At 32.2% G+C, this 22818-nt stretch overlaps 2 protein-coding genes across 8 annotated transcripts in view; one reads left to right on the top strand and one right to left on the bottom strand.

The window, feature by feature from the left end:
• The window catches only part of LOC144854780 (secretory carrier-associated membrane protein 1-like), a 20278-nt gene extending 11741 nt beyond the window's left edge, over positions 1-8537 (bottom strand). For 3 of the 4 annotated variants that reach the window (XM_078712761.1, XM_078712760.1, XM_078712759.1), the window contains exons 1-3: positions 8368-8537; positions 820-903; positions 162-266 (exon numbers count right to left, since the gene is read on the bottom strand). In XM_078712761.1, the coding sequence (XP_078568887.1) occupies positions 162-266; positions 820-903; positions 8368-8424 (246 nt within the window). In that variant the 5' untranslated portion in view covers positions 8425-8537. Of the gene's footprint in view, positions 1-161; positions 267-819; positions 904-4174; positions 4261-8367 lie in introns of those variants that run through there. The other variant, XM_078712762.1, reaches the window with a different exon arrangement.
• On the top strand, positions 2664-22818 carry LOC144854760 (AP-3 complex subunit beta-2-like). Of its 4 annotated transcripts, XM_078712726.1 has the most exons (25): positions 2664-2698; positions 4800-4977; positions 8891-9063; positions 9600-9675; positions 11236-11310; positions 11441-11536; positions 11816-12043; positions 12199-12381; positions 12700-12870; positions 13316-13413; positions 13528-13717; positions 14147-14279; positions 14377-14486; positions 14712-14888; positions 15526-15712; positions 15857-15975; positions 16294-16405; positions 16778-16998; positions 17181-17289; positions 17622-17749; positions 18158-18338; positions 18819-18954; positions 19269-19295; positions 20918-21015; positions 21343-22818. In XM_078712726.1, the coding sequence occupies exons 1-25, from the start codon at positions 2679-2681 to the stop codon at positions 21636-21638; spliced, it is 3522 nt and encodes a 1173-aa protein (XP_078568852.1). In that variant the 5' UTR covers positions 2664-2678; the 3' UTR covers positions 21639-22818. The 4 variants fall into 4 exon arrangements, with proteins under 4 accessions (XP_078568852.1, XP_078568851.1, XP_078568853.1 ...); XM_078712725.1 differs by lacking the exon at positions 2664-2698 and having other exon boundaries at positions 4733-4977; XM_078712728.1 differs by lacking the exons at positions 2664-2698; positions 4800-4977 and adding an exon at positions 8731-8797.

The raw sequence follows: 22818 nt of genomic DNA, 5'->3' as shown, positions 1-22818 counted from the left end.
AATGTGCCCATATATGGACTACTATATTTGAGCACATCACTACCATATTTGGGCATATTACTACTATATTTGGGGACACCACACTTGTCAAACTAGTTAGGTAGTGTAGACAGAGCTTTAGATATTATTTGACATGCAAGAACCATGTAGAAGCAACTTACCGGTTGTGCAGCTGATTGTGTGTAAGCAGGTGGTGGTCCTGTGGGTGGTAACACTGCAGGTTGGGGTTCGGACTTTGTAGGAGGTGCTGTCTGTCTATATGGTTGCTGTACATTAACAAACGAAAAATGAAAGAAATCATATAAATTATATCATCATCCTATATTGTAGCTAGGGAAGTCAATGAAACATGCTCAAGCACAATGACTTCAATGGAAGGGCAACCTGCCTCCTCCTCCACTATGTACATTATCTTTACTGTACTGATTTGCTGATTCATGAGGCAAGACATAGTTATTAAATAAACATTGCAAAATAATTGTTGATTTTCTTGAACCGTAACATTTCTTTAAATCTATGGATTCTTATGTTTCTCTGTTTAACTTGTTGATCAAATAGGACAAATTTACTAAAAATGGCCTCTCCTTTTAAAGCTTATGAAATGTAGATTACAAATAATATAAAAATCTTTTTTTATATGCTTTTTTGGCTTTTGTGACGCATAGCCGTATGTGTAGTGTTGTGAAGTAAAATGCATAGGCTTTTAGTATTGTACTCTGGCAACTTTCAATATAAGGAATATATTCATTATATATTGCATGCTATTTTATATTTGTTTTTTCCTATTTTTCTTTTAATACAATAAATATATTCACATACAGCTTGTTTATTGGAATCTTCAAAAGGGTTATATTCTTCAAGACCTCTATGACTGTTACTAGTTGCTTGTTGAACTGACTGATCCTGCAAGACAAAAAGTGAAACATTATCAGCAAGTTTAACAAAAATGCTTCCTGTTTCCTTACATACTAGTGTACATTATGTTGAAGAGGATCCTGTAATTCTGAATGAAGGATGTGATGATAATACTTGTGTGAGAGGCACATTCTGTAGCATTATTTGACTTAATTCAAGTATACAAAAAATTAATTTACATACTAGTGTACATTATATTGAACCAAGGAAAGAAGATCCAGGAATTTTGAATGAAGGATGTGGTAATAATAATATACTCGTGTGAGGGGCACATTCTGTAGGCCCTGGGTGTTCAATGGCTTGCTCTCTTGCGCATTATGGTGTTATATTTCTGGTTGTCAAATTACGGAGTGCACTATCCTAGCACCAATTTCCTCCACCCCTGTTGGATCTGCTCATGTGGATTGATGGTGGGATTGATGGTCATCTAGACCAGCATGCTTATTTGTGCGAGTACAGTACATAGCGTATTTTGACTTTTAGTTTTAATTCATGTATACAAAAAATTTATTTTAATACATTGTATATTTGGCATCTGAAGAAAAAACTGTAAATTGCACTGTAAACTGTAAAGACGACAGACTGACTGTAATGCATACATACAGGATAAGAAACATTATACATCAGCATCTGATATGATGCAGAGTGCTTAAATTGTAAGGGTTATCTGGCGTTATTACGTTGCTGACGACGGATGAAAGCTGTTCAACGGCTTTTATCAAACCTCTTGGGATGTCAACATAATGAAGATAGTTTGCCGGCAAATGAATTAGCTACTTTTGTACAAATGTCATACTAGTTAGTATTATATATTTTAACACATTGAGGCATTTTAAACTTAACTGTATACAAATATTATGTAAATACTGTACTGTGTACTACAGTACAGTTGGATTAGTAGATGTCATGAATTTCTGTGACATCTTTAATATATAGGAAAATCTACCCGATGAGTTCAATAAAACAAGCACCAAAAATCTCACAGATTGTATAATAAATCGTAAAAAAAATTATACAATTTGTTAAATTCTTTTTTAGCCTATCTGGATTATTACTTCAAATAAGCGTGCATTTGTGTGAATATCTTGCAATTATCAGGGCTGTAACCACCAGTACGGTTGGTAAGGTTTAAACCTGACCACTTTTTCACAGAAGTACTTTGACAACCCAGTGGCTTGAACAGAAATTTTTCCCTTTTTTTGCGAAAACTGGACAAATTTCTCTCTTGTGGCTACATCCTTGCAATTGTTCTGATATCACATGACATCTCTAAAGTTGTCCCTTTTCTCTACAATAGACTTTGAATAGAAATTGATATTATATTGATAAGACAGCACATACCATTGAACACACTCCAGTACAGTGAAATCCAAAATCAGAATACTATAAGCTTTTTAAATACAATACTTAACAGATACATATGCAACACACGATCCTACATCTATACTATTAAAAGTGTCACTAATGTAACGAATGAATCCTGTATCATTTACGCTTTTCCAAAATACTGTTTAGCCTAATAATCTCATTGGCTTTTAATTCTGAACTTTACCTCATATTTGATTAACTCCCACACCATATGGCTGTTGTATGGCTATGATAACAGCTGGAAAACCTATTCAATTTTGTAACAGAAGAACAAACATTCCATGTGTATAGTAAACATAAAGCATCAAGTTATCACCCAAAAGTTTGATTTGGAGAATACTATGAGTGTGACTGCTTTTGTATTGGTTTGGTGATAGAGAAGCACTTGTGAGTCAATGGAGACTTTACAATTAAGGTACAGTACAGTATAAGTAAATATCAAATTGCAATATTCTATTGTGAATGATGGGTACATGTGGTCATAAAATATGATAGTGAACATTGTCTGTGATCATTAGAAATTATCTGTTCAATAAATACAGTTGTAGTAAATACAATTATGTTTTATTATTTCATTAAGCAAACAATTTGCAAAGTTTTTAAAAGTTTTAGTTTCTTTTAAACCTCAATCAACACTGAATTTTCAGGTAACGTTTGTTGTCGAACAACATAGTCTGTTAGGCCAAAGCGTGACTAGTGACAACTTTCAAATGTTCACGCTTGTTATTTTGCCTGGTCTTATTGCCAATTGTTCTGAAGGGTCTCATTTCTGATGCTTGTATTCTACTTAAATCTGTTGTCAATACATGCCTGTACATAAATAGTGAGCTCTCGGGATAGGAGATGCTTTATACAAAAGATTAAACTGCGCATGCATACAGTATAAGCCCAGTATACTCCATCCGTTCATTATTCTGACTGTATTTTGTCAATTTAACATTCGTCGTTCTGTGGTCTAGGCCTAGGCTTACCATCGTCACTTGTGCAAAATGCATTTAATAACAGGACAAAAGATACTTTATACAACTGTCACGTTCTGCCCTACTGTCCCGATGCGAAAGCTCACTATAACTGCATTATATTAGTGATCTTCTTGGTTTTTTTGGGTACATGTCTGCCCTTTATTTTTATTTTTCCTTCGCTACATTTTACATATAGGCGGTACCTGTAACACTGCAGAGTAACTAAAAGATAAACATTGGTTGCAGATAATAGGTAATCCTATAATTACCATTGTCTGCTGCACCACAAATACAAACATATTTACTACAGTAAACACTCATTCCTTCTTTAGCCTGCACAAAGCAATGAATCTAAATATGAGAAATTGCACAGCTTGCATGCCACCTACTAATAATCAATGTTGCTTTGAATAGACAGACAAATGGACTTAATATACAGGTAGGATTCAGCCATGAATCAACGTTCATAAACAACGGCAATATTTATCATATTAAAAATACCTACCATTTTCAGTATTGTACAACATATAAAACTCTATGTGTATAAATAATACAAATTTAGTGAGATATCTACTACATACAGTACTAGCATTTAATGACATTTTATGTTATAGCCATGGTGGCCTTTATAAATGGCCATCAAACATAGACTAATAGAACACACACTACACAAGAACATATTCATATTACTACAGTTACAGATAAATTTAGATGTAGTAAGTATATGCTAATAAATTAGATTTCTTGTAAGAAGCTGTTCAAATAAACGCAAAGTATGGTTAATGTTTTCCTATAATAATACGTTTTGTAGGTCAGTGTACAATCAAATGATTTAAAACAGGTGAAAAATGCATACTTTACCTGTACTACAAAAAAAAATGTAATAAAATCAATACAAATTTATAATTTTTTATCTTTAAAAACCTTACCTTTTCTGGATTAAAATCCATTTTTGTTTAGTAATTGATAATAAAAATATCAGTAAAATGTAGGCTTAGGATCAAAGCAGAGTCTATTACATTGATATTGTTATTACCGCAATAGATAGAAGTCACATGGTTATATGCAAATTACAGTCATGTGATATTCAACCTTCATCAGTTGTCACAGAATTTTAAATTTTAAAAAACTACATCATTTTATTATAATTTAATATTAACATTTATTAAGTATTTAAAAATTGTATTAATAATCATTACATGGTATAAATTATAAGTTTTATGCAAAAGAATAGTGAATATTGTTGTTAAATTGTTATCAGTAGTAGAGCAACGTTTTGTATTGTGTAAGTTTGTAACCTACCAGTATAATGTCAAAAATGGAAATTAAATTTCATTATGATGCACAGCCGGTGTAAATACAGTACAAGCAAATAATGCCCAGTAACACAAAACCAGTGAATACAATGCAAAGAAGAGCATAGCCAACAACCAACCATTACACAAATCAGATAATATACTGATTGGGTTTGCAGTTGTAGTATATATATTTTTATTTTACTGTTTAAATAATGAACATGTTTAATACAGAGAGAATTCTTGACTTTGCTAACAGCAGTGGTGGGGCATCATCATCAGAGAATGGACAATACGAGAAGTTAAACCAAAATGGTGGTGATGAGGAGCCAATCAACAAGTCACCTACAAGGATGCAATGGCTACAAACAAAGGTTGGAAATATCTCCACTAAAGTTAGGAATGTACCATCTAGGATTGATGCCATTATGCACAAGGTAATTGATTTCATCATCTAAATCAGCAATTTAGTATTGTATATCCTCGGGTATAATCCCACTTCGGGTTTAATCCCACCTCCTACTTTATGTCTGATTTCACAAACAGGCATATCCCCAGGTATAGTCCCCATTTTGTTTTCTAGGGTGATGGGATTATACCAGAGGATATACGGTAGTTAATAATCTAACTTTGTGTATACGCTTTACTGTACAGTAGTACACATTATATTCTGACCTGGCTACAGTAAACAATCAGTGGTATAAAATGGCTATGAGCGCTCACTGGCTAAACACAGGGGCCCAGACAATGAGCAGCCCCAATGCAACTACCCAGCTTTGGAGGGCCCCTTAGGAGTGCTGAACACAGGGCCTCTTAAAGTTAAAAAACAATTTATATTCTAAACAAATCAATGTGTTTCTATTTTATCCCATGATCTAGGACAAATTTTCTAGAGCCTAACTGCAATGGTATAATTTAAATACAGTAGGACAATCCTTGCTACTGAACTATATTCATAAATCTATGTAAGGTCAAATTTCAGTAAATCGCACATAACTAATCTTTAATAATATAGAGAGTTGGTAGATACCACCTTTGGTATTGATTTTTAACACACCTAAATGAAATCCAGTATTATTGATATAATTAAGTTGAGTTAACTATTGGTTATTGACGATTAAAACAAATTTAGGATAAACCATTTGCCAAAATATGGACATTTCTCAAATGTGATATACCTGTCCACTGGTGGTGAATGCTGAAACATACCTGTACACAATAATGCAAGGATGTTTGTTTCCTATCTCTATCTACAGTATCAGTAAACAGTTAGAGTACTTCATAATGAAAAAAAAAAACTATTTGTATAGTTAGAATGTTTATTCAAATGCATTGCTGGTGGTGAATATTCCACAATCTTTATTCTTTTCAAGCTTCAATTCTCAAACCAGTACACACTTAACAGTACTCAACAGAACAGAAATTCAATAATGTTCAAAGATCTATGACTGCAGTTGGTAAACAAATGTTGCTCAACCATTTTAATACTTTTCAGGGATTTTAATCTATGATCAATCATTGAAATTCATAAAATTGTGCATAAGTTACGTTGCGCAACTCTTGATGTCATTCAAAAATAGGAGGTGCAAAAATTCATGTAAATGTTGCATGTTGACAAAGTTACGATATTTTCTGTTAACACATTCTAGAAACGTGATGTACAAAAAAGGAAGAATAATACAGAAAAAAAAAGATGATCCATACAGTACAATAACAAGGAGTTATACACATATTGCAGATAACTAATAATACAGAAAAAAAGATGAAGATGATTCCATACAATCACAAAAAAAATAATAACTGAAAAAAACAATGCTCAGGAATGTACTTAAAATCAAATGATAAAATCAAATTTCAATTGGACAAAAATCATTTTCTTTTTCACATTATAACAATATTAATAAATTGAAAACTAATAAGACATAAGACAGCAAAATAATATGATACAATATCCAACAATGAGGCTACAGTAATTGTCATCATCATTTACAACAAATGAAACTTTATAATATTAAAGTGATGAGTGGGGGTCATCTTTTGATATGCAAGTGAGTTTGCTTGTTATATTAAAGCAACTTCTGCTTTATTCAATTAAATCATTCATTTACTTCCTGGTGGTAATGCTTTTATCTAACTAAAATAATGCTGTCTAATTCAATGTATAACCACCTTCATTGTAGAAGATTTTAACTTTAAAATTGGATTTTATTTTATCCTCAGCTAGTGGAACTCGCTACTCCTGATTGTACACAGTAACAACAAAATTCATGAACAGAATACGCTACAGTAACTCCTGCATTACACACTCACAACAATGGTCATATGGAATAACATAGATTCTATATTTTTATTTAATACTGTTAATATGGCTCATCTGTGTAAATTGATCTTAATTCCTCATTTACATACAATTATATCAGTTATCATTGGCACAATCTTACATGACATCATCTCAGAAAAGATATGCCTACAGTATGTGTACAGTATACCTTCTATCCAAACATCACAGTACAGAAAAAAAATACTGCAACTTTTCCTATGTAGGAGATGGCTTCCTAGATAGATAACCTCAATAAAAAACTTTCAATGAGCTACATTCTGAAGTTTGTGAGAAGTTTGTAACCGTAATAAACAGTCCTACCATGTTCTTTGTGAAGTACAGTAACAAGGAGTGAAAATTATTGTGTTAATTTTGACTGGCCAAGTTGTAAAAATAATATAGCGAACGTCCAGGTTAAAAAAAAAGTTAAACTTCATTCTAAAAATAGTATCAGAATGTTCAGTTGACTGCCGACAGAAGACAGTAATTAATACAGACCTAGATTTTTTGGTCACACGGCAATAAAATGCGCTACTTTGTTGACCGCAACCTCACATGTTTTTTAACTAAGTATGGGCGGCGGTCGATAAACATTAGTGAGGTATGGCTGCTGACGATAACATCGTGTACCTGCATTTTGTGTCACATGACATGTGAAATAATACTCTCTAAACTGTTCCTTTCCCAAATCCAGTCGAAATGTACTTTGATCAGTGTTTTTGCTGAGGCGTGCCTAGCCTACATACGTTGTTATTTGGCCTAAACTTGAATCTGTATTTCACTTTAATATGCAACTGTAGTCAAAAGGAAAATGATATTATAATGCAACATTATACCAATTGAGGTACTTTAAAACAAGTTTAAGTTTGGTTTTTTCTTTCCGATATTTCCTTTGACTAGCTATCTAGGCTAGTTAAAGCCAAATCTAGTGTTTTGCGTCGTCTGCGAATTGAATGATATCACTACAGGTAGCTTAAATTCTTATTTGTCAGGTGTTAACAAATCAGTTATGAATTTAAATACTGAACACTTTTTTTAAAAGGATACTCATGAAAGATATTAATGAAGAAAAACACAATAGCACACTGTTTTAAATAATTTTTTTTTTAGATTTACAATTTTAAACATTTAGAAAAAACAAAATTTGATGATAAATTACAGAAATAACCAGTCCTAGATACACATCATTCAATAAAATAATTTTAATACATAATAAAACGGTAACATAATATATTATTTATATTCTATGCAACATGCAATTAAAAACAATAATTCAAAAGGGTTTCAAGGAGCGCCACTAAAGCTAAGCTACGCCCCCCCCCCCCACCTTACATACTGTTATCGTAATACAGTAACCACTGTTTATCAATCAGGATGCCGTTCATCAGAGAAACACGTATGTGAGTGAGTGGGTAGGCCGGGCCTAGCTAGCTAGCTACACAGTACAGTTTGAGTTAGGCCTAGGAAATTGGCATGATTAAACCATCAATTAAAACCAATACTTTACCTGAAACGGATTAGATTCTTGTGGGTCAGCAAATGGATTACTATCAAAGTCAGCCATGGCTTAAAATAGTTGATTTGAAGATGTTTTCTTATCAGAAATCAAAGATTTTACCTAAATGTTCGTTGATGATGGCATAAACCAAACTGAGTTTGCGTAATGACCGCCGATAATGACCCACGTGAGAATTATGTCATTATAAAAAATAAATCGGTTTTCAATATCCTTTATTTAGAATATTTTAAGTCAGTTTGAAAATAATATACAAATCTAATAAATATAAGAATATGATTCTAACACTATCAATGTTTTTTTAGTAATAGTTTGTATCCAGTAAATATAATACAATTTTTACCTAAACGGTGAAAGGTCATACTGAATGACATAGGGAGGCCTAGGCTAGATAAGAGAACACAGAATTCCCGTGAAATTGGTAAGGCACTCTCAAATTTGTATTAAGAGATGGTTAGAATTAATAATTGTGTGTGCGATTAATTAAATATGATAATATAATTCGTTTTTATAGGACTACGACGACATGACGTCCAGTAGTAGTATGGTGTCTTACGCCAACGAACGTCCACATCACTTGGTGGGCGGTAACAGTAGCGGCGGCGGTGGTGGTGGAGGTTCGACAGGTGATGCGGATGAGGCTAGCGATCCAGCTCGTGGAGGATTCTTTGCAGCAGATTATAAAAAGTATAATAATATCCCCATGATCGATTGTATTTTGTTAAACCTTGGATATTTAATTTTATGTTTATTAATTTTCATAATTTATATTAATAATAATCTAATTAATTAATATTTTATTATTAATAAGATCAGGACAGAATAATGAATGAGAATGCATCATCATTATTCATCATGTTTTGTCCCAATTTAGGCCAATAACAAATTCTTGTTTATGGGGTTGGGTGCGTGGGTTGGGATGCATTGTTATAATTAGGAAATGTCAAGCCATCAGCAACCTCAAACTTGACATGTATGTGTGTAATTAACCGTAAAAACAAGGCATTAGAGACACATGATATTAAATGATTGCAATATTTTTTTTTTTTAGTCAGTTTTTTTTCTCTAAAAAGATCTTAATAATATCAAATTTAGTATTCTGTTTTATTGTTTAGATGTTTTCTTATATCACATGTTTTATTGTTCAGCGATGTTGGTTTTGGATCAATAAAACAAAATAAATAACAAATGTTATGTTTTTCTAATTGTTATTTAATTTTTAGACATGAAGATCTTAAATCAATGCTTGATAGTAACAAAGATGGCTTAAAGCTGGAAGCAATGAAACGTATCATTGGAGTAAGTACTAACAAGCTGCTAGTTATACTGCTTGCTTGCTGCACTTTCATCATTCCTCATATTATTTTTTCATTGATTATTTAATTATAATATATATATAATATAATTTATTTGAACACACACTTTTGTAGCGCTGGCACACTTCGATATGAAGGTGCGTTGTACAATCAATATTTACTAAAACCACATTACAATGCTAACTATAAAACGACAATAAAAATAAAAATGTAATAATAATGAAACCAAACAGTACCCTGATATTTACAAACCCACTCCCTCCCCCTCAGTATTGTTTGAGATAAATATGAGTGGTCAATTAAGTCAAAAGTCATGCATGAACGGCTTCACACTCTACTAGCTATTCAAGTCTCAACTTATACCACCATATCAAAATAATAATATAATGTATAACAAAGGTTGGTGAGGGTGACCATCTCTACTAGGATTTGTCCTGAAAATATTGGGCCATTTCTATTATGTAATAATATTGTTTAAAGGTTTGCATGGTGAATAAACACATCAATCAAGTACAGTATAAGAAATAGTTAAATTGTATTCTTGTCCATTCAAAGATGCATAAAATAATGATATATAAACACACATTGAGTTGCTGATTGCTAGCAAAGTCCTTTTCAAATGATACAGACACACATTGTGTCATCAGTATTGTATGCTAAAACACCCTAACTCCATCAGTGTGAACAGGGCCTTTATCCTTAAGCTCTGTCTACACTATCAAACTAGTTTGACAAAAAAAGTGAGATGTGCCCAAATATGGTAGTGATGTGCCCAAATATGTTAGTGATATGGGCACATCACATTTTTTCTCACATAATCTTTGATAGTGTAGACAGAGCATAATACTAATTGAAGAGTATATTGTTTGATATAATCAATATCTTTCAGATAATGTACAGAGCTATTCAATTACATGCTTGATTGAATCTGTGCAGATGTAGGTTTTACATACACTGAGCTGCACTGTGAATAGCATTAAATCTACTTTGATTTAATTTATAATTATACTGTATTGACTTGTTCCACAGTGAAATAGTAGCAGTGACCTCATTAGCATAAACTGCCGGGTTAATTAGCATAATCCATAGCATTAAACACTAAACCTACCTTTGCCTTTAATTATAATGATAACATTAATCTATATTATTTTTTGCACTGAAGCTCTGCAATATTTTGTGGCTATTTTATTTATCGTTTTGATTTAGCTTTTTGCTTATTTTATTTGTATTTATATTGAGATCCAACCACTGATACCCACAGAATTGTCATTTTTTTCAATAATTTGCCTTTGGATTGTATTAGTTTGTTATTTAAAAAAATGTATATTTCTATTCTAAAGTTAATGTGAATGCATAAACATTAAAATTAAAATTACAATCAAGTATTGATGTAATTACCACCCAAATCAAAATACTCAACTTCACATCTTTATGTAAAATTGTGTATCTTGTCTTTAGATTATCTTAATGACGACAATAAGAAATGCTGAAATATTGAATTCCACATTAAATCGTAACATCAATTGGTGTTTTTTTATTTCAGATGATTGCTAAAGGCAAAGATGCATCTGATTTATTTGCTGCAGTTGTCAAAAATGTTGTCTCTAAAAATATTGAGGTAAAAGTAACTATAATAATAAATTTGTGTTTTTGATACTGTAAAGGCCAAAATGTTCACACCTCCGTCATTTTCCTTATGCGTATGTAGAGTGTAAAAATAATTTGATCTTTATTTAATCTTTTTTCAGATTAAAAAGTTGGTTTATGTTTATCTTGTACGTTACGCTGAAGAACAGCAAGACCTTGCTCTGCTATCAATTAGTACATTCCAAAAAGCACTCAAGGTAATTCTATCATTGTTCTACCAATTATAAAGTTAAGACCTGCTGATAAGCATGTTTCTTGTGCTGATTATCCTTAGCAGTAGGTCTATAACGGAATAATAATGAAAATGAATGTAAATGGGGAAATAACCTGCAACTTGCAGCCTACTGGGCTGAATTGCGCACAGGTTGATAACTTAATAATTGTGGATGCTATCGTACGAATAAGCAAACAAAGCACTATACTTATCAAAATTCTATTTTATTATCAAGTAATAATAACTTTCTGTGTATTTACAGGATCCAAACCAGTTTATTCGAGCGTCAGCTCTACGAGTTTTGTCTTCGATTCGAGTGACCATCATCATCCCAATAATGATGCTTGCGTTAAAAGACAGCGTGACAGACATGTCGCCTTACGTGAGAAAGACGGCCGCACATGCAATTCCAAAAATGTATAGCCTGGATCCCGAACAAAGGGATCAACTCATAGAAGTTATTGAAAAACTACTCTCAGATAAAACAACAGTAAGCATTTTTTTATTTATTTTTTATTTACTATATAGATAAATACTGGATTCGAGGAAAGAGTGTATTTGGTGGAGGTGTTTTTTTATTTTTGGTGTAATATGGTAACATGTATAATCAAATAAATACACCCTAGATATGTTTACCTTTTTCAGTTGGTAGCTGGAAGTGTTGTGATGGCTTTTGAAGAAGTTTGTCCTGAAAGAATCGACCTAGTTCACAAGAATTTTCGCAAACTCTGCAATTTGTTGATTGATGTGGAAGAGTGGGGACAGATTTCAATCATCAATATGTTGACACGTTATGCCCGCACTCAATTTCTAGATCCGAACAAAGCTGTAAATATGGTCTTATTTTATTGATTAGTAAAAACATTTTTTAGCTACATTTCTTTATTATGATGGAGATTCGTTTATTTTTTTTTATTAAACAAATTTGTAAAGCTTACATATATCATAGCACTTTTGACTGAAGACAGATGAAATAAAGACAAGTTACCTATTTACTAAGCTACCATGTCACTACTACCTGTTTGATAAAAAAAAATGGCCCAGATAATACTGTGCAGCGCATTGGGAGCTTGCTTATATGCGCTATTAAGAATGAACTATTATTATTATTATTAATACAATTTTATTAACTCCAACCTCTTTAAGGATTACATTCAAGAAGAAAATGAAAAATCATTTTATGGATCTGAAGATGATGAAAAAAAGGAGGATGAAGGCGAAGAAGAAGGAGAAAAGAAAATACCATATGTAATGGATGCTGATCATAGACTGTTGCTAAGGAGTGCTAAGCCATTGCTACAAAGCAGAAACTCAGCTGTAAGTTATTAGGGAGCGTTAGATTTGCAACAACCGACAAACATCCCCTTACCTAGTCAATCGGTCAATTGTCAAATGGGACTGTCAACTCATACAGTTGACACCACGGATGACCATGTTTAGTGTGGCTGCTTTCCCCTGACCAAATTTTGTGCAACCCTTTCATTTTATGTTTTTGATACACCAATGAATAACTGTGCCAACTTTTAGAATGTTATCACAATTTGAAGGATTTGCCTCAAATAAGCACCTTGACAGGCCTACTTCTTTTGTATAAACAAGATGACCGGTTAGCTCAGTCGACTGCTTTTATCCCATAATGACAGTGATATCAAGTTTCTTATTAGTGAGATTAGAAACCTGATACCACTGTTCTTAGGGGTAAAAGCATTGGGTGGGATAGTTCCTCCTGCAAAATGTTATTTAATTTGTATTCTTTTAACAGGTTGTAATGGCTGTAGCTCAACTGTACCATCACATAGCTCCTAAGAGTGAAGTTGGCATAGTAGCCAAGGCCCTTGTCCGACTCCTTCGTGGTCACCGGTAAGTCATTCAGTGTTTGAAATACTCTACCTTTTATCATGTTGTTCTTGTGTTCTATTTACATTGGTATACTTGTTGTGTGCTTTTCCTAAATTTTAAACATTGTTTTTATAGTGAAGTGCAATCTATCGTTTTAAGCAACATTGCCACGCTTAGTGCTAAACGCAGAGGAATGTTTGAGCCGTATCTGAAAAGTTTTTTTGTGCGCTCAAATGACCCAACTCATATTAGGCTTCTGAAGCTGGAGATATTGACTAACATCGCTGGTGAGACCAGTATTTCCACTATACTTAGAGAATTCCAGGTTAGTTTATGTCATCATTCAGCACATATGACTACTTTGCCCACATACTTGAATACTATTAAGAGGGGCACATCCAGCATTATAGATTAGGGAGGCTAAATATTTCATAAATGATAAAAACGATCTGTCAGGTTGCAGAAAAATAAAAAAGACACGGCTGTTAAATTTTAGAGCCTGTAATAGCTTCTGCCCAAACCATGCCTGATTAAGTGTAAAGATAGATATAGAGATAAAAATCTAGAAAGTACAAAATATGTAAACATTATATACACTAATAGTAATATAGTAATCATTGTATAAATAGACCTTAGTGTAACCAAAAACTACTATTGAACTCTAGATACTTGCACACATTACACTAAAAATGATACTATGATACTGACATTATCTTTATCAAATATAATTAAATTGTATTTGATACTTTTACAGACTTATGTAACCAGCTCAGATCGTGATTTTGTGGCATCTACCATTCAAGCTATAGGTAGATGTGCGAGCAACATTAGTGAGGTCACAGATTCATGCATGAATGGTCTCATGGGATTAATGTCAAACAGAGATGGTAAGAAAGCTATAAAAAGAAAATGATTAAAAAACCATTAAAAAAGTATTGCTAGGCGTGTAATCTTTTAAATTTCACTTACAATTACGTTTTGCAGAGGCTGTTGTAGCTGAGAGTGTTGTTGTGATTCGTAAACTGTTACAAATGAATCCAACAGAACATAAGGAGATTATCAGACACATGGCAAAACTTGCTGATGCCATTACGGTAAGACTGTTACTCACATATCTACATGATTCATTTTTTAATTTGTTTAACTAGCCTAAATAATTAATAGGGGTTCTTACTTTACATTAATTAACCAATCTCAGGCTTTTCCCAACGATTTCATCTTATTAGCTGATGTTCTTTGAAATTTGCTTTAAACTTGTAAGATTCATAGATATTTTAGAAATTTGTGTCAGAGTTCATTTATCTTGTATATTTGACTAGATTCCTATGGCAAGAGCTAGCATCCTGTGGCTTATTGGAGAATATTCAGAACATGTACCTAAGATAGCACCAGACGTCCTACGCAAGATGGCTAAGAATTTTATCAACGAAGAAGACATAGTCAAGCTGCAAGTGTTGAATCTAGGAGCTAAACTCTATCTTACCAACTCAAAACAGGTAATCTAGGAGCTAAACTCTATCTTACCAACTCAAAACAGGTAATCTAGGAGCTAAACTCTATCTTACCAACTCAAAACAGGTAATCTAGGAGCTAAACTCTATCTTACCAACTCAAAACAGGTAATCTAGGAGCTAAACTCTATCTTACCAACTCAAAACAGGTAATCTAGGAGCTAAACTCTATCTTACCAACTCAAAACAGGTAATCTAGGAGCTAAACTCTATCTTACCAACTCAAAACAGGTAATCTAGGAGCTAAACTCTATCTTACCAACTCAAAACAGGTAATCTAGGAGCTAAACTTTATCTTACCAACTCAAAACAGGTAATCTAGGAGCTAAACTTTATCTTACCAACTCAAAACAGGTAATCTAGGAGCTAAACTTTATCTTACCAACTCAAAACAGGTAATCTAGGAGCTAAACTTTATCTTACCAACTCAGAACAGGTAATCTAGGAGCTAAACTTTATCTTACCAACTCAAAACAGGTAAGATGTCTGTGACACTTGTAGAGTTGACCACAATTGTAGGTTCTTTCTAGAAAAGTCTGGTTTTCAGAGAGTCCAATAACAATTTCTGTAATAATGTACAGATAATCAATGCTATATATTTTTTTTTTCTCAATTTTTAAAGACAAAGCTACTATTCCAGTATGTTCTTAATCTTGCAAAGTATGACCAGAACTACGACATCCGTGATCGTTCCAGGTTCCTGCGACATCTTATTTTTCCTGGTGAGAAAGGAGGTGCTCTAAGCAAACATGCAAAGAAGATATTCTTAGCCTCCAAGCCTGCCCCTGTATTGGAATCTGTTTTTAAAGGTAATAATAACTTGTATGCATCATTTTTATCATAAAAAATATCTAATTTTTAGGATTATTATAATAAATCAGCCACTAATTGTGTTGTCTTCAAATGGACATGCTGATTGAAGTTATTTGAAATGTAATGTTGTTGACTTGTAGATCGTGACCAGTATCAGCTTGGATCTCTTTCCCATGTAATCAACAGCAAGGCAAATGGATATATTGAGCTGCCAAGTTTCCCAGATGTAGCACCAGACCCAACAGTCAGAAACGTTGAGGTAAGCAAATAAAAACCTATCATTTCTTGAAAATCTCAACTTCCAACGAGCTATTTTCACAACAACTGTAAGAGTTGGATATACTGAATAATTAAAAAATTTGGAGAATTTTTGTTTTAATTTATACTAAAAAATGGTAATGCTGATAAACTGGAAATTGTATTGCTCACTTATCACAAAAACAGATATAACAAGAAATATTTTGTGTAATACTTAAAAATTTAAACCTTTAGAGGCTTACATTTTGTATGCACACATTATAGTATAAAAATGTAGTATAACAATATAAAAATATTATTGAAATGCTTAATATTTTAGGAGGTTATAACATGGTCTAAATCAAAAGATAAGGGTAAAAAAGCAAGGAAGCCTAAGTCATTTTACTCCAGTAGCTCTGAAGATGATGATGACGAAGATGAGACTAGCTCAGGTAAGGAATATTTATTTATTGGGTTTATGATAAAAATAATAATTGCTTAAATAGCATAAGCTTCATTCAACATCTGGAACTTTTTTATATATATATTTAGACAAATTGCCAAGGATAGCCATAAGCAAATTTATTCATTATCCTTCTTAATAGTGGCAATCCTGTTCACAAGACAAACATTCTCTAAATAAACAGTCTTATTACATGTCTTTGGGAACCCACAACTCCACTCATGCATGTGCATGATGAATTTACTTTTGTTAAAAACTAAAAAATTATTTAAAAATTTAATTCATAACAGGTAACATTTTTTCAGGATTTAATTGGTTTTGCACTATTTCATTAATTTCTTAAAAATCATGTTATCAACAGATGAAGGCTCCAGTAGTGAATCAGACTCGGAATCTGGGTCCGAATCTGGAAGTGAATCTGATAGCGGATCAGAAGCAAGCAGTGCTGAAAGTGAGGCAAGTAATTCATCAATGGACACTGACAGGGAATCATCAGAGAGTGAATCAGAAGTATCAGAAAGTGATAGCAGCAGCTCAGACACTGATAGTGATTCAAGTGTTGAAAAGCAACCTGTTAAAAAGGTAGGTTTTATTTCTATGAAATTATAAAACTACCATGCCGTGAATTACTTTAACTTTCAATAAATTTTGAGTAAATTCAAGATTAACTTTATTGTCCATGCAAATATTTGTTAGATAAGAAGAAATATTAAATATATACAATATAAAACACAACGCCACCTAATATAAATTTTAAAATTTAGACCTCACCAACAAAAAGCAAAACGGCTAAAAAGGAAGCAACGCCATCAAAGAAGTCTACACCTAAAAAGAAGGAACCTGAAATGCAGCTTCTAGATTTTGGCGATGACGGTGAGTACACTTGTCAATACTGGGGACACCCTTGGATGGGCATATAATTCTGGTTTCTCTAAATTGACTGAAAATGCTTGAATCGCCTGACCAACTGCTTCCCGGTCTAGCCTAGTTAGTCAATCAATGAAATATTGACTGTTTATTTAACGAGGCCTCATGAAATATTCTCCACCATCCAATTCATTATTTTTCATTTAATAATTCATCTCATATATTTTTATATATATTCTTGTTTTATCTCTTTATATTGATCGTACAACTACGAGGTTCATAAAATTGAATTTACATTTATTGATTATGACATAAAATAAATACCTTTTGTATTTTAGTTGGCGACACTGCTGTTCCAGCTGGTGCTGCCCCTCCTGCTGCTGCCATAAATTCCGTCTTGATACCTACAATAGCTACTGATCTCCAAGGCTTATCACTTAATGATAATAATTCTTCAGGCCTATCAGTGAGTATTTTCAGTATCCATGATTTTGAATTAGGGATCTCTGAACATTTTAAAGAACTTACCCTCGTGTTCTTTCTTTTGCATTATATTTTTGGAAGTCCTCAAAATTCACTTATTTAAAAATGCATGAATTTATTATAAACATCTTGCAGACCGATATTAGCATATTTTCTTCCTTTTTTCTGTATCTACAGTAGTAGAAATTAGAAATATCGGGATATGTTTTTGTTCATCCAAAATATTATTGGGAGGAAATTGCATTTTATCAGGGGAGCGGGAAATCACTAAAATATCAGGAGACTCCTGCCATTACTAGGAGAGTTGGGAGGTCTGTGTCATGTTTTACTACCCTTCTTATATCTGTATTTGCTTTTTAAAGAGTTTTTTGATACAATACAATTTTTGTAGACAACTGGTGCAATGTGCGTTCCATCCAAAACCTATGAGCTGTTGAACAGAATGAATAGTCAAGGCTTAACAGCATCTTACATGTTTAAGCGCCGCTCATGTATCTTCTCTACGACAATGGTAGCTGTGGAGATAACATTCACAAACAACAGTGATGCTCCAATACAGTGCATCAAGATTGGTAAGTTTACTACAGAAATATTAGAATATGATGGTGTACCAAACACTGATAAGGAATCTAGTGTAACAAAACATGTGTGTAGCTAGTATGTGTTGTGATACTTTGTTCAACAAGATTCAAGAAATGTTATTGGTCCACTTCAAAATGGAAATTCGTTTGCTTGGCATAATTAAAACAAGCCCATGTTATTAAATGATTATTTCACACTTAAGCTAAACTATAAAACTGTATAATTTGGATAAAGTTTACCTGAAAAAAATTGCAAAGAATATAAATTATTGTAATACAGTCAACTCTCCCAATACCTGACACCTTTGGGCTGGCCAAATATGTCTGGTTTTCTGGGAAGTCTGGTATATATAAAATGAATCTTTTGGACCTCAAGAAAAGTCTGGTTTTGGGAGAGTTTCCGGTTTTCAGAGAGTATTGGGAGAGTAGACTGTAGTTAATCTAATATAATAATTACAACTTTATTTTTAGGTGAGACAAAGTTACAGGCAGGTATGACATTACATGAGTTCAAAGAGATCACAAACTTAGAGTCAGGTGATTCTACCACGGTTAATACTGGTATTGATTTCTGTGACACGATACAACCTGCAAACTTTGAAATATGGTGAGTATCAACAATCAATCAATTATAGTGCAATCATTTGGTTGTTTCTTATTCAGATTTTGTTTTTATTTATCATATGTATCACTTTAGTCATTTGCAATTTCAGCTCACTTAAAACTACTGGGTATTTTAGTTCACTATGGCTGTAGTGAATGTATTTTATGGGAAACATCACACAAACAAAATGAATCTCAATTATTATTTCTAGTATTGTTATTATTTGAAATTGGCTTTTAGATATGAATTTAAATATATTCTTTTTACTATTTAACTTTATTTTTTCTTTTTAATTTTGTTATATTCATACAACTTAGCATCACTGATGAGTTTGATACGTGTGTGTAAGTTTTACAATAAGATTTTTTTTTATTTCCCAAGTTTTCTACTAACTACTTGATGGCTAACTCAACATTTTATAATTCCTTATGAATCGGTATATTTTTCCTCATGTTAAAAATTAACAATGCCATTGGTTTACAGTTTGTTTATGCTATGTATTAAGCTCTGTCTACACTCTGTCAAACTAGTGTAATGTGCCTAAATATGGTAGTGATATGTCCTCATTTGGTAGTGATATGACATCATGTCCAATGGGCACATCACATTTTTTTGTCACATAAAGTTTGATAGTGTAGATAGAGCTTTACTAGTGCTATGCTACCTTACATATGAAGTATTGCCTTGTGTGTATAATCCCACACCCAGAACAACTTGTTAACAATAATGTGTTTCCAAGACTTCTGCAAACCTTTACTTAAAGACCACTATACCTAGTCTTAGTGATACCCATGTAAATATTGTTTTATTCTATTAGAAAACAATTAGTAAAAATCCCACACATCTAATGGGGAAAAATGTGGTGTGGTGACACTGTATGAGCTCTATGTGGTGAAACTGTATGAGGCCTATGTAATGGGGCTGTTGACAGTGAAAACAAATTATGGTACTATTTTTTTAGGGAAATGGTCTGGTGTTCATAAATAGTATATGATAATAACTATATTTACTGTAAAATTTTCTTGTTTTTGTTATTGGATTATTTTGTGACTTTACTGTTTATAGAATTGCATATCTTTATTCCCTTAATAAACACTTTTTCATCTAATATTAATATTTTTACAAGTACAAAAGTAAGCTCTATTGAACAGTAGATTTGTAAAATGTCACCCGGCAAGAGTAAAATTATTGAGTTAATTCTTCCCTGGTGTCACATATTAGAAATCTATGTTAAAAATTAACTGAAAACAATTGTGAAAATGATATTTCAATTAAACTTTTTATAACATGGTATTTAATTACTAATAGGAAGTGATTTACAGTTAAATATATTGGTGTTTACAAATAGTATACACATGATTAATGTTTATGAGTTGAAAGCCGAGTGAAAATATTTGATCTTTCACTGAATGAAATTATTTGCCCTATTGCACAAATATAAAACATTCATTATTTTAAGCTGATATAGGCTAATTCTGGTTTTTTTTTCATGTTTTGTATAGTAGTTGCCATTATATCATGTGACCCCACAATCATCCAATCAATTGATAGAAATCTACTATGTGCTATGAAATGTTTTAAATACTCTATTATTCACTGATTATTAAAGAATTTTGTTAATAGAAAGTTTGCTTTTTTAACTTTTTTAACCCTTTTTACATTTTGTACAAATTGTAAAGAGGTCATCTTCTTCCTAAGAATTTGTCCGTAAATTGTACATTAAGCACACTACTAAAATTTGTACTTTTTTTGTTGAGAGTGAGCAGATGGTGCTTACCATATGTAACATTTTGATAAAACTATATTTTCTTCAGGGGCTATCAATTTCTATATCATCTGTACAATTTTTCATATACTAAATTTATATTAATTTTACCAGGGAAGAGTGAAATAAGTAATTTCACTGTTCCTTGATTTTACATACTCGCACATAATTATAATGATTTTAATTTATTTCCTCTTTCAGCACGGAGTCAAGAAAATATAGCGTGAGCGTGAAATGTCCGGTCGGTGAACTCATCCAACCTGCAATTATGAACGAAAGAGACTTCCAAGCACAACAAGGTATAACTTTAGATTTTATTTCCTTTAATATAAAAATAAAAAGAGGACACATTTTGAATTAAAAAAGTAGATATATTATACTGTAGTTAAATACTTAGAACACTAGTATCACCGATATTTTTGATAGTTGGTAGAGCCTTTTCCTTGCACGGTCTGGTACCCGGCTTTGTTTTTTGCTGTTTGTGACTTTTTATACAGTACTCCTTTTTATATTTATATATTTTTTTGGTTTTTAAAATGAATTGTAAATATCCAATCTTATATGTTTTTATATATTGATTAGAATAAAGATGAAGCTTATTATTATTATTCAATTTACAATTTCAGGTAAGCTAGCTGGAATGAATGAAAACTCTGAGAAGGTTGATATTCCTGACTCACTGAACAATCAGAAAGCAATCATGCAACGAGTCGGTGAAGTAGCCAACGTCCAAGTGGTGCCACCGAGTGACCCTACCATTACCACATATAGGTTTGCCGGAAAGACCATATCGACCGGTACACTGGTGTTGGTCACTGTGAAAGCTGATGGAAATAAAAGTAAAATTACTATAAACTGCGAGAAAATGATTATTGGAAATATGTTGCCTAAAGATATTAAGAAATCTATTCAAAAGCTGTGATGCTGTTAATATACTCCTCCTTTAGGACAGACACCCCTTTTCAGTGGACACTTTCTCGTAAAAGGAACGAGGGGCAATATATGTTTTAATTCTACAAACAACTCATATTCAAGGGACAGCCTATAGATGTCAGGTCCCAAAGGTGTCCCTTTAATAGAGGTTGTACTGTATGTACAAATATTATGGTATATAAAATATAAGGGGCAATTTGATCTCTGTTATGTGTGCATATAATGAAGAACTATTGTTGTTCTACCAAACCTTGTTGTTTCTACTATATATATCTGCATAAAAATCAAAAGAGGTTGAATGTGATCAGTTTGAACAAATTTTTCATTCTCACGGTTTTTTAGTGTACACAATTAGGTAAAATATATAATATATACAAAATATATAGAGAATGGCATGTTTACAATGGTTGTAAACAAATGTGATTAGTAAAACATTGTTATGAAATTATAGAAAATACACAAGATTATGAAGAATAATATGAAGGATTGTATTTAATTTTCTGTTAATTGATACATCCATAGTTGTTTTAGTATGCTTGTGATAATAAATATGAAATTGGTATTGTATGAATAACTTCTGATATGATAGTGAACCTGTAAAATTACATATTTCTTATAATTATTATTTATTTTTTAATTATTGAATGATAATATAAAGTATTTAAAAATATTTGTTCACTATATTATCCTGTTCACTATATTATCCTGATCTCTTATTGGCTAGCACTATATTATCCTGATCTCTTATTGGCTAGAACTATATTATCCTGATCTCTTATTGGCTAGCACTATATTATCCTGATCTCTTATTGGCTAGAACTATATTATCCTGATCTCTTATTGGCTAGCACTATATTATCCTGATCTCTTATTGGCTAGAACTATATTATCCTGATCTCTTATTGGCTAGCACTATATTATCCAGATCTCTTATTGGCTAACACTATATTTGTTTGCTTATAGTAAGTTGTTGCTTGTGCTCAAATACATTGTTGGCAGTTGGCAGCTGCTTCTGGACATTGTGTTTTCCTCATGTGTAGAATGTTTGTGTAAAATTATTCGTAATATATAACTATGTAACGTAACGTTGGTACTTAAAGAAAGTAGTTTACAATAAATTAATGACCAAATAGTATATGCAGTAACTTTATTGCTATGAATAAAACTTG

The sequence above is a fragment of the Antedon bifida genome, chromosome 10 (assembly GCF_963402885.1).
Source record: "Antedon bifida chromosome 10, ecAntBifi1.1, whole genome shotgun sequence".
Classification (NCBI taxonomy): Eukaryota; Metazoa; Echinodermata; class Crinoidea; order Comatulida; family Antedonidae; genus Antedon; species Antedon bifida.
Note: the sequence above shows the minus strand (reverse complement) of the source record. Positions and strands in the feature narration are given on the sequence as shown.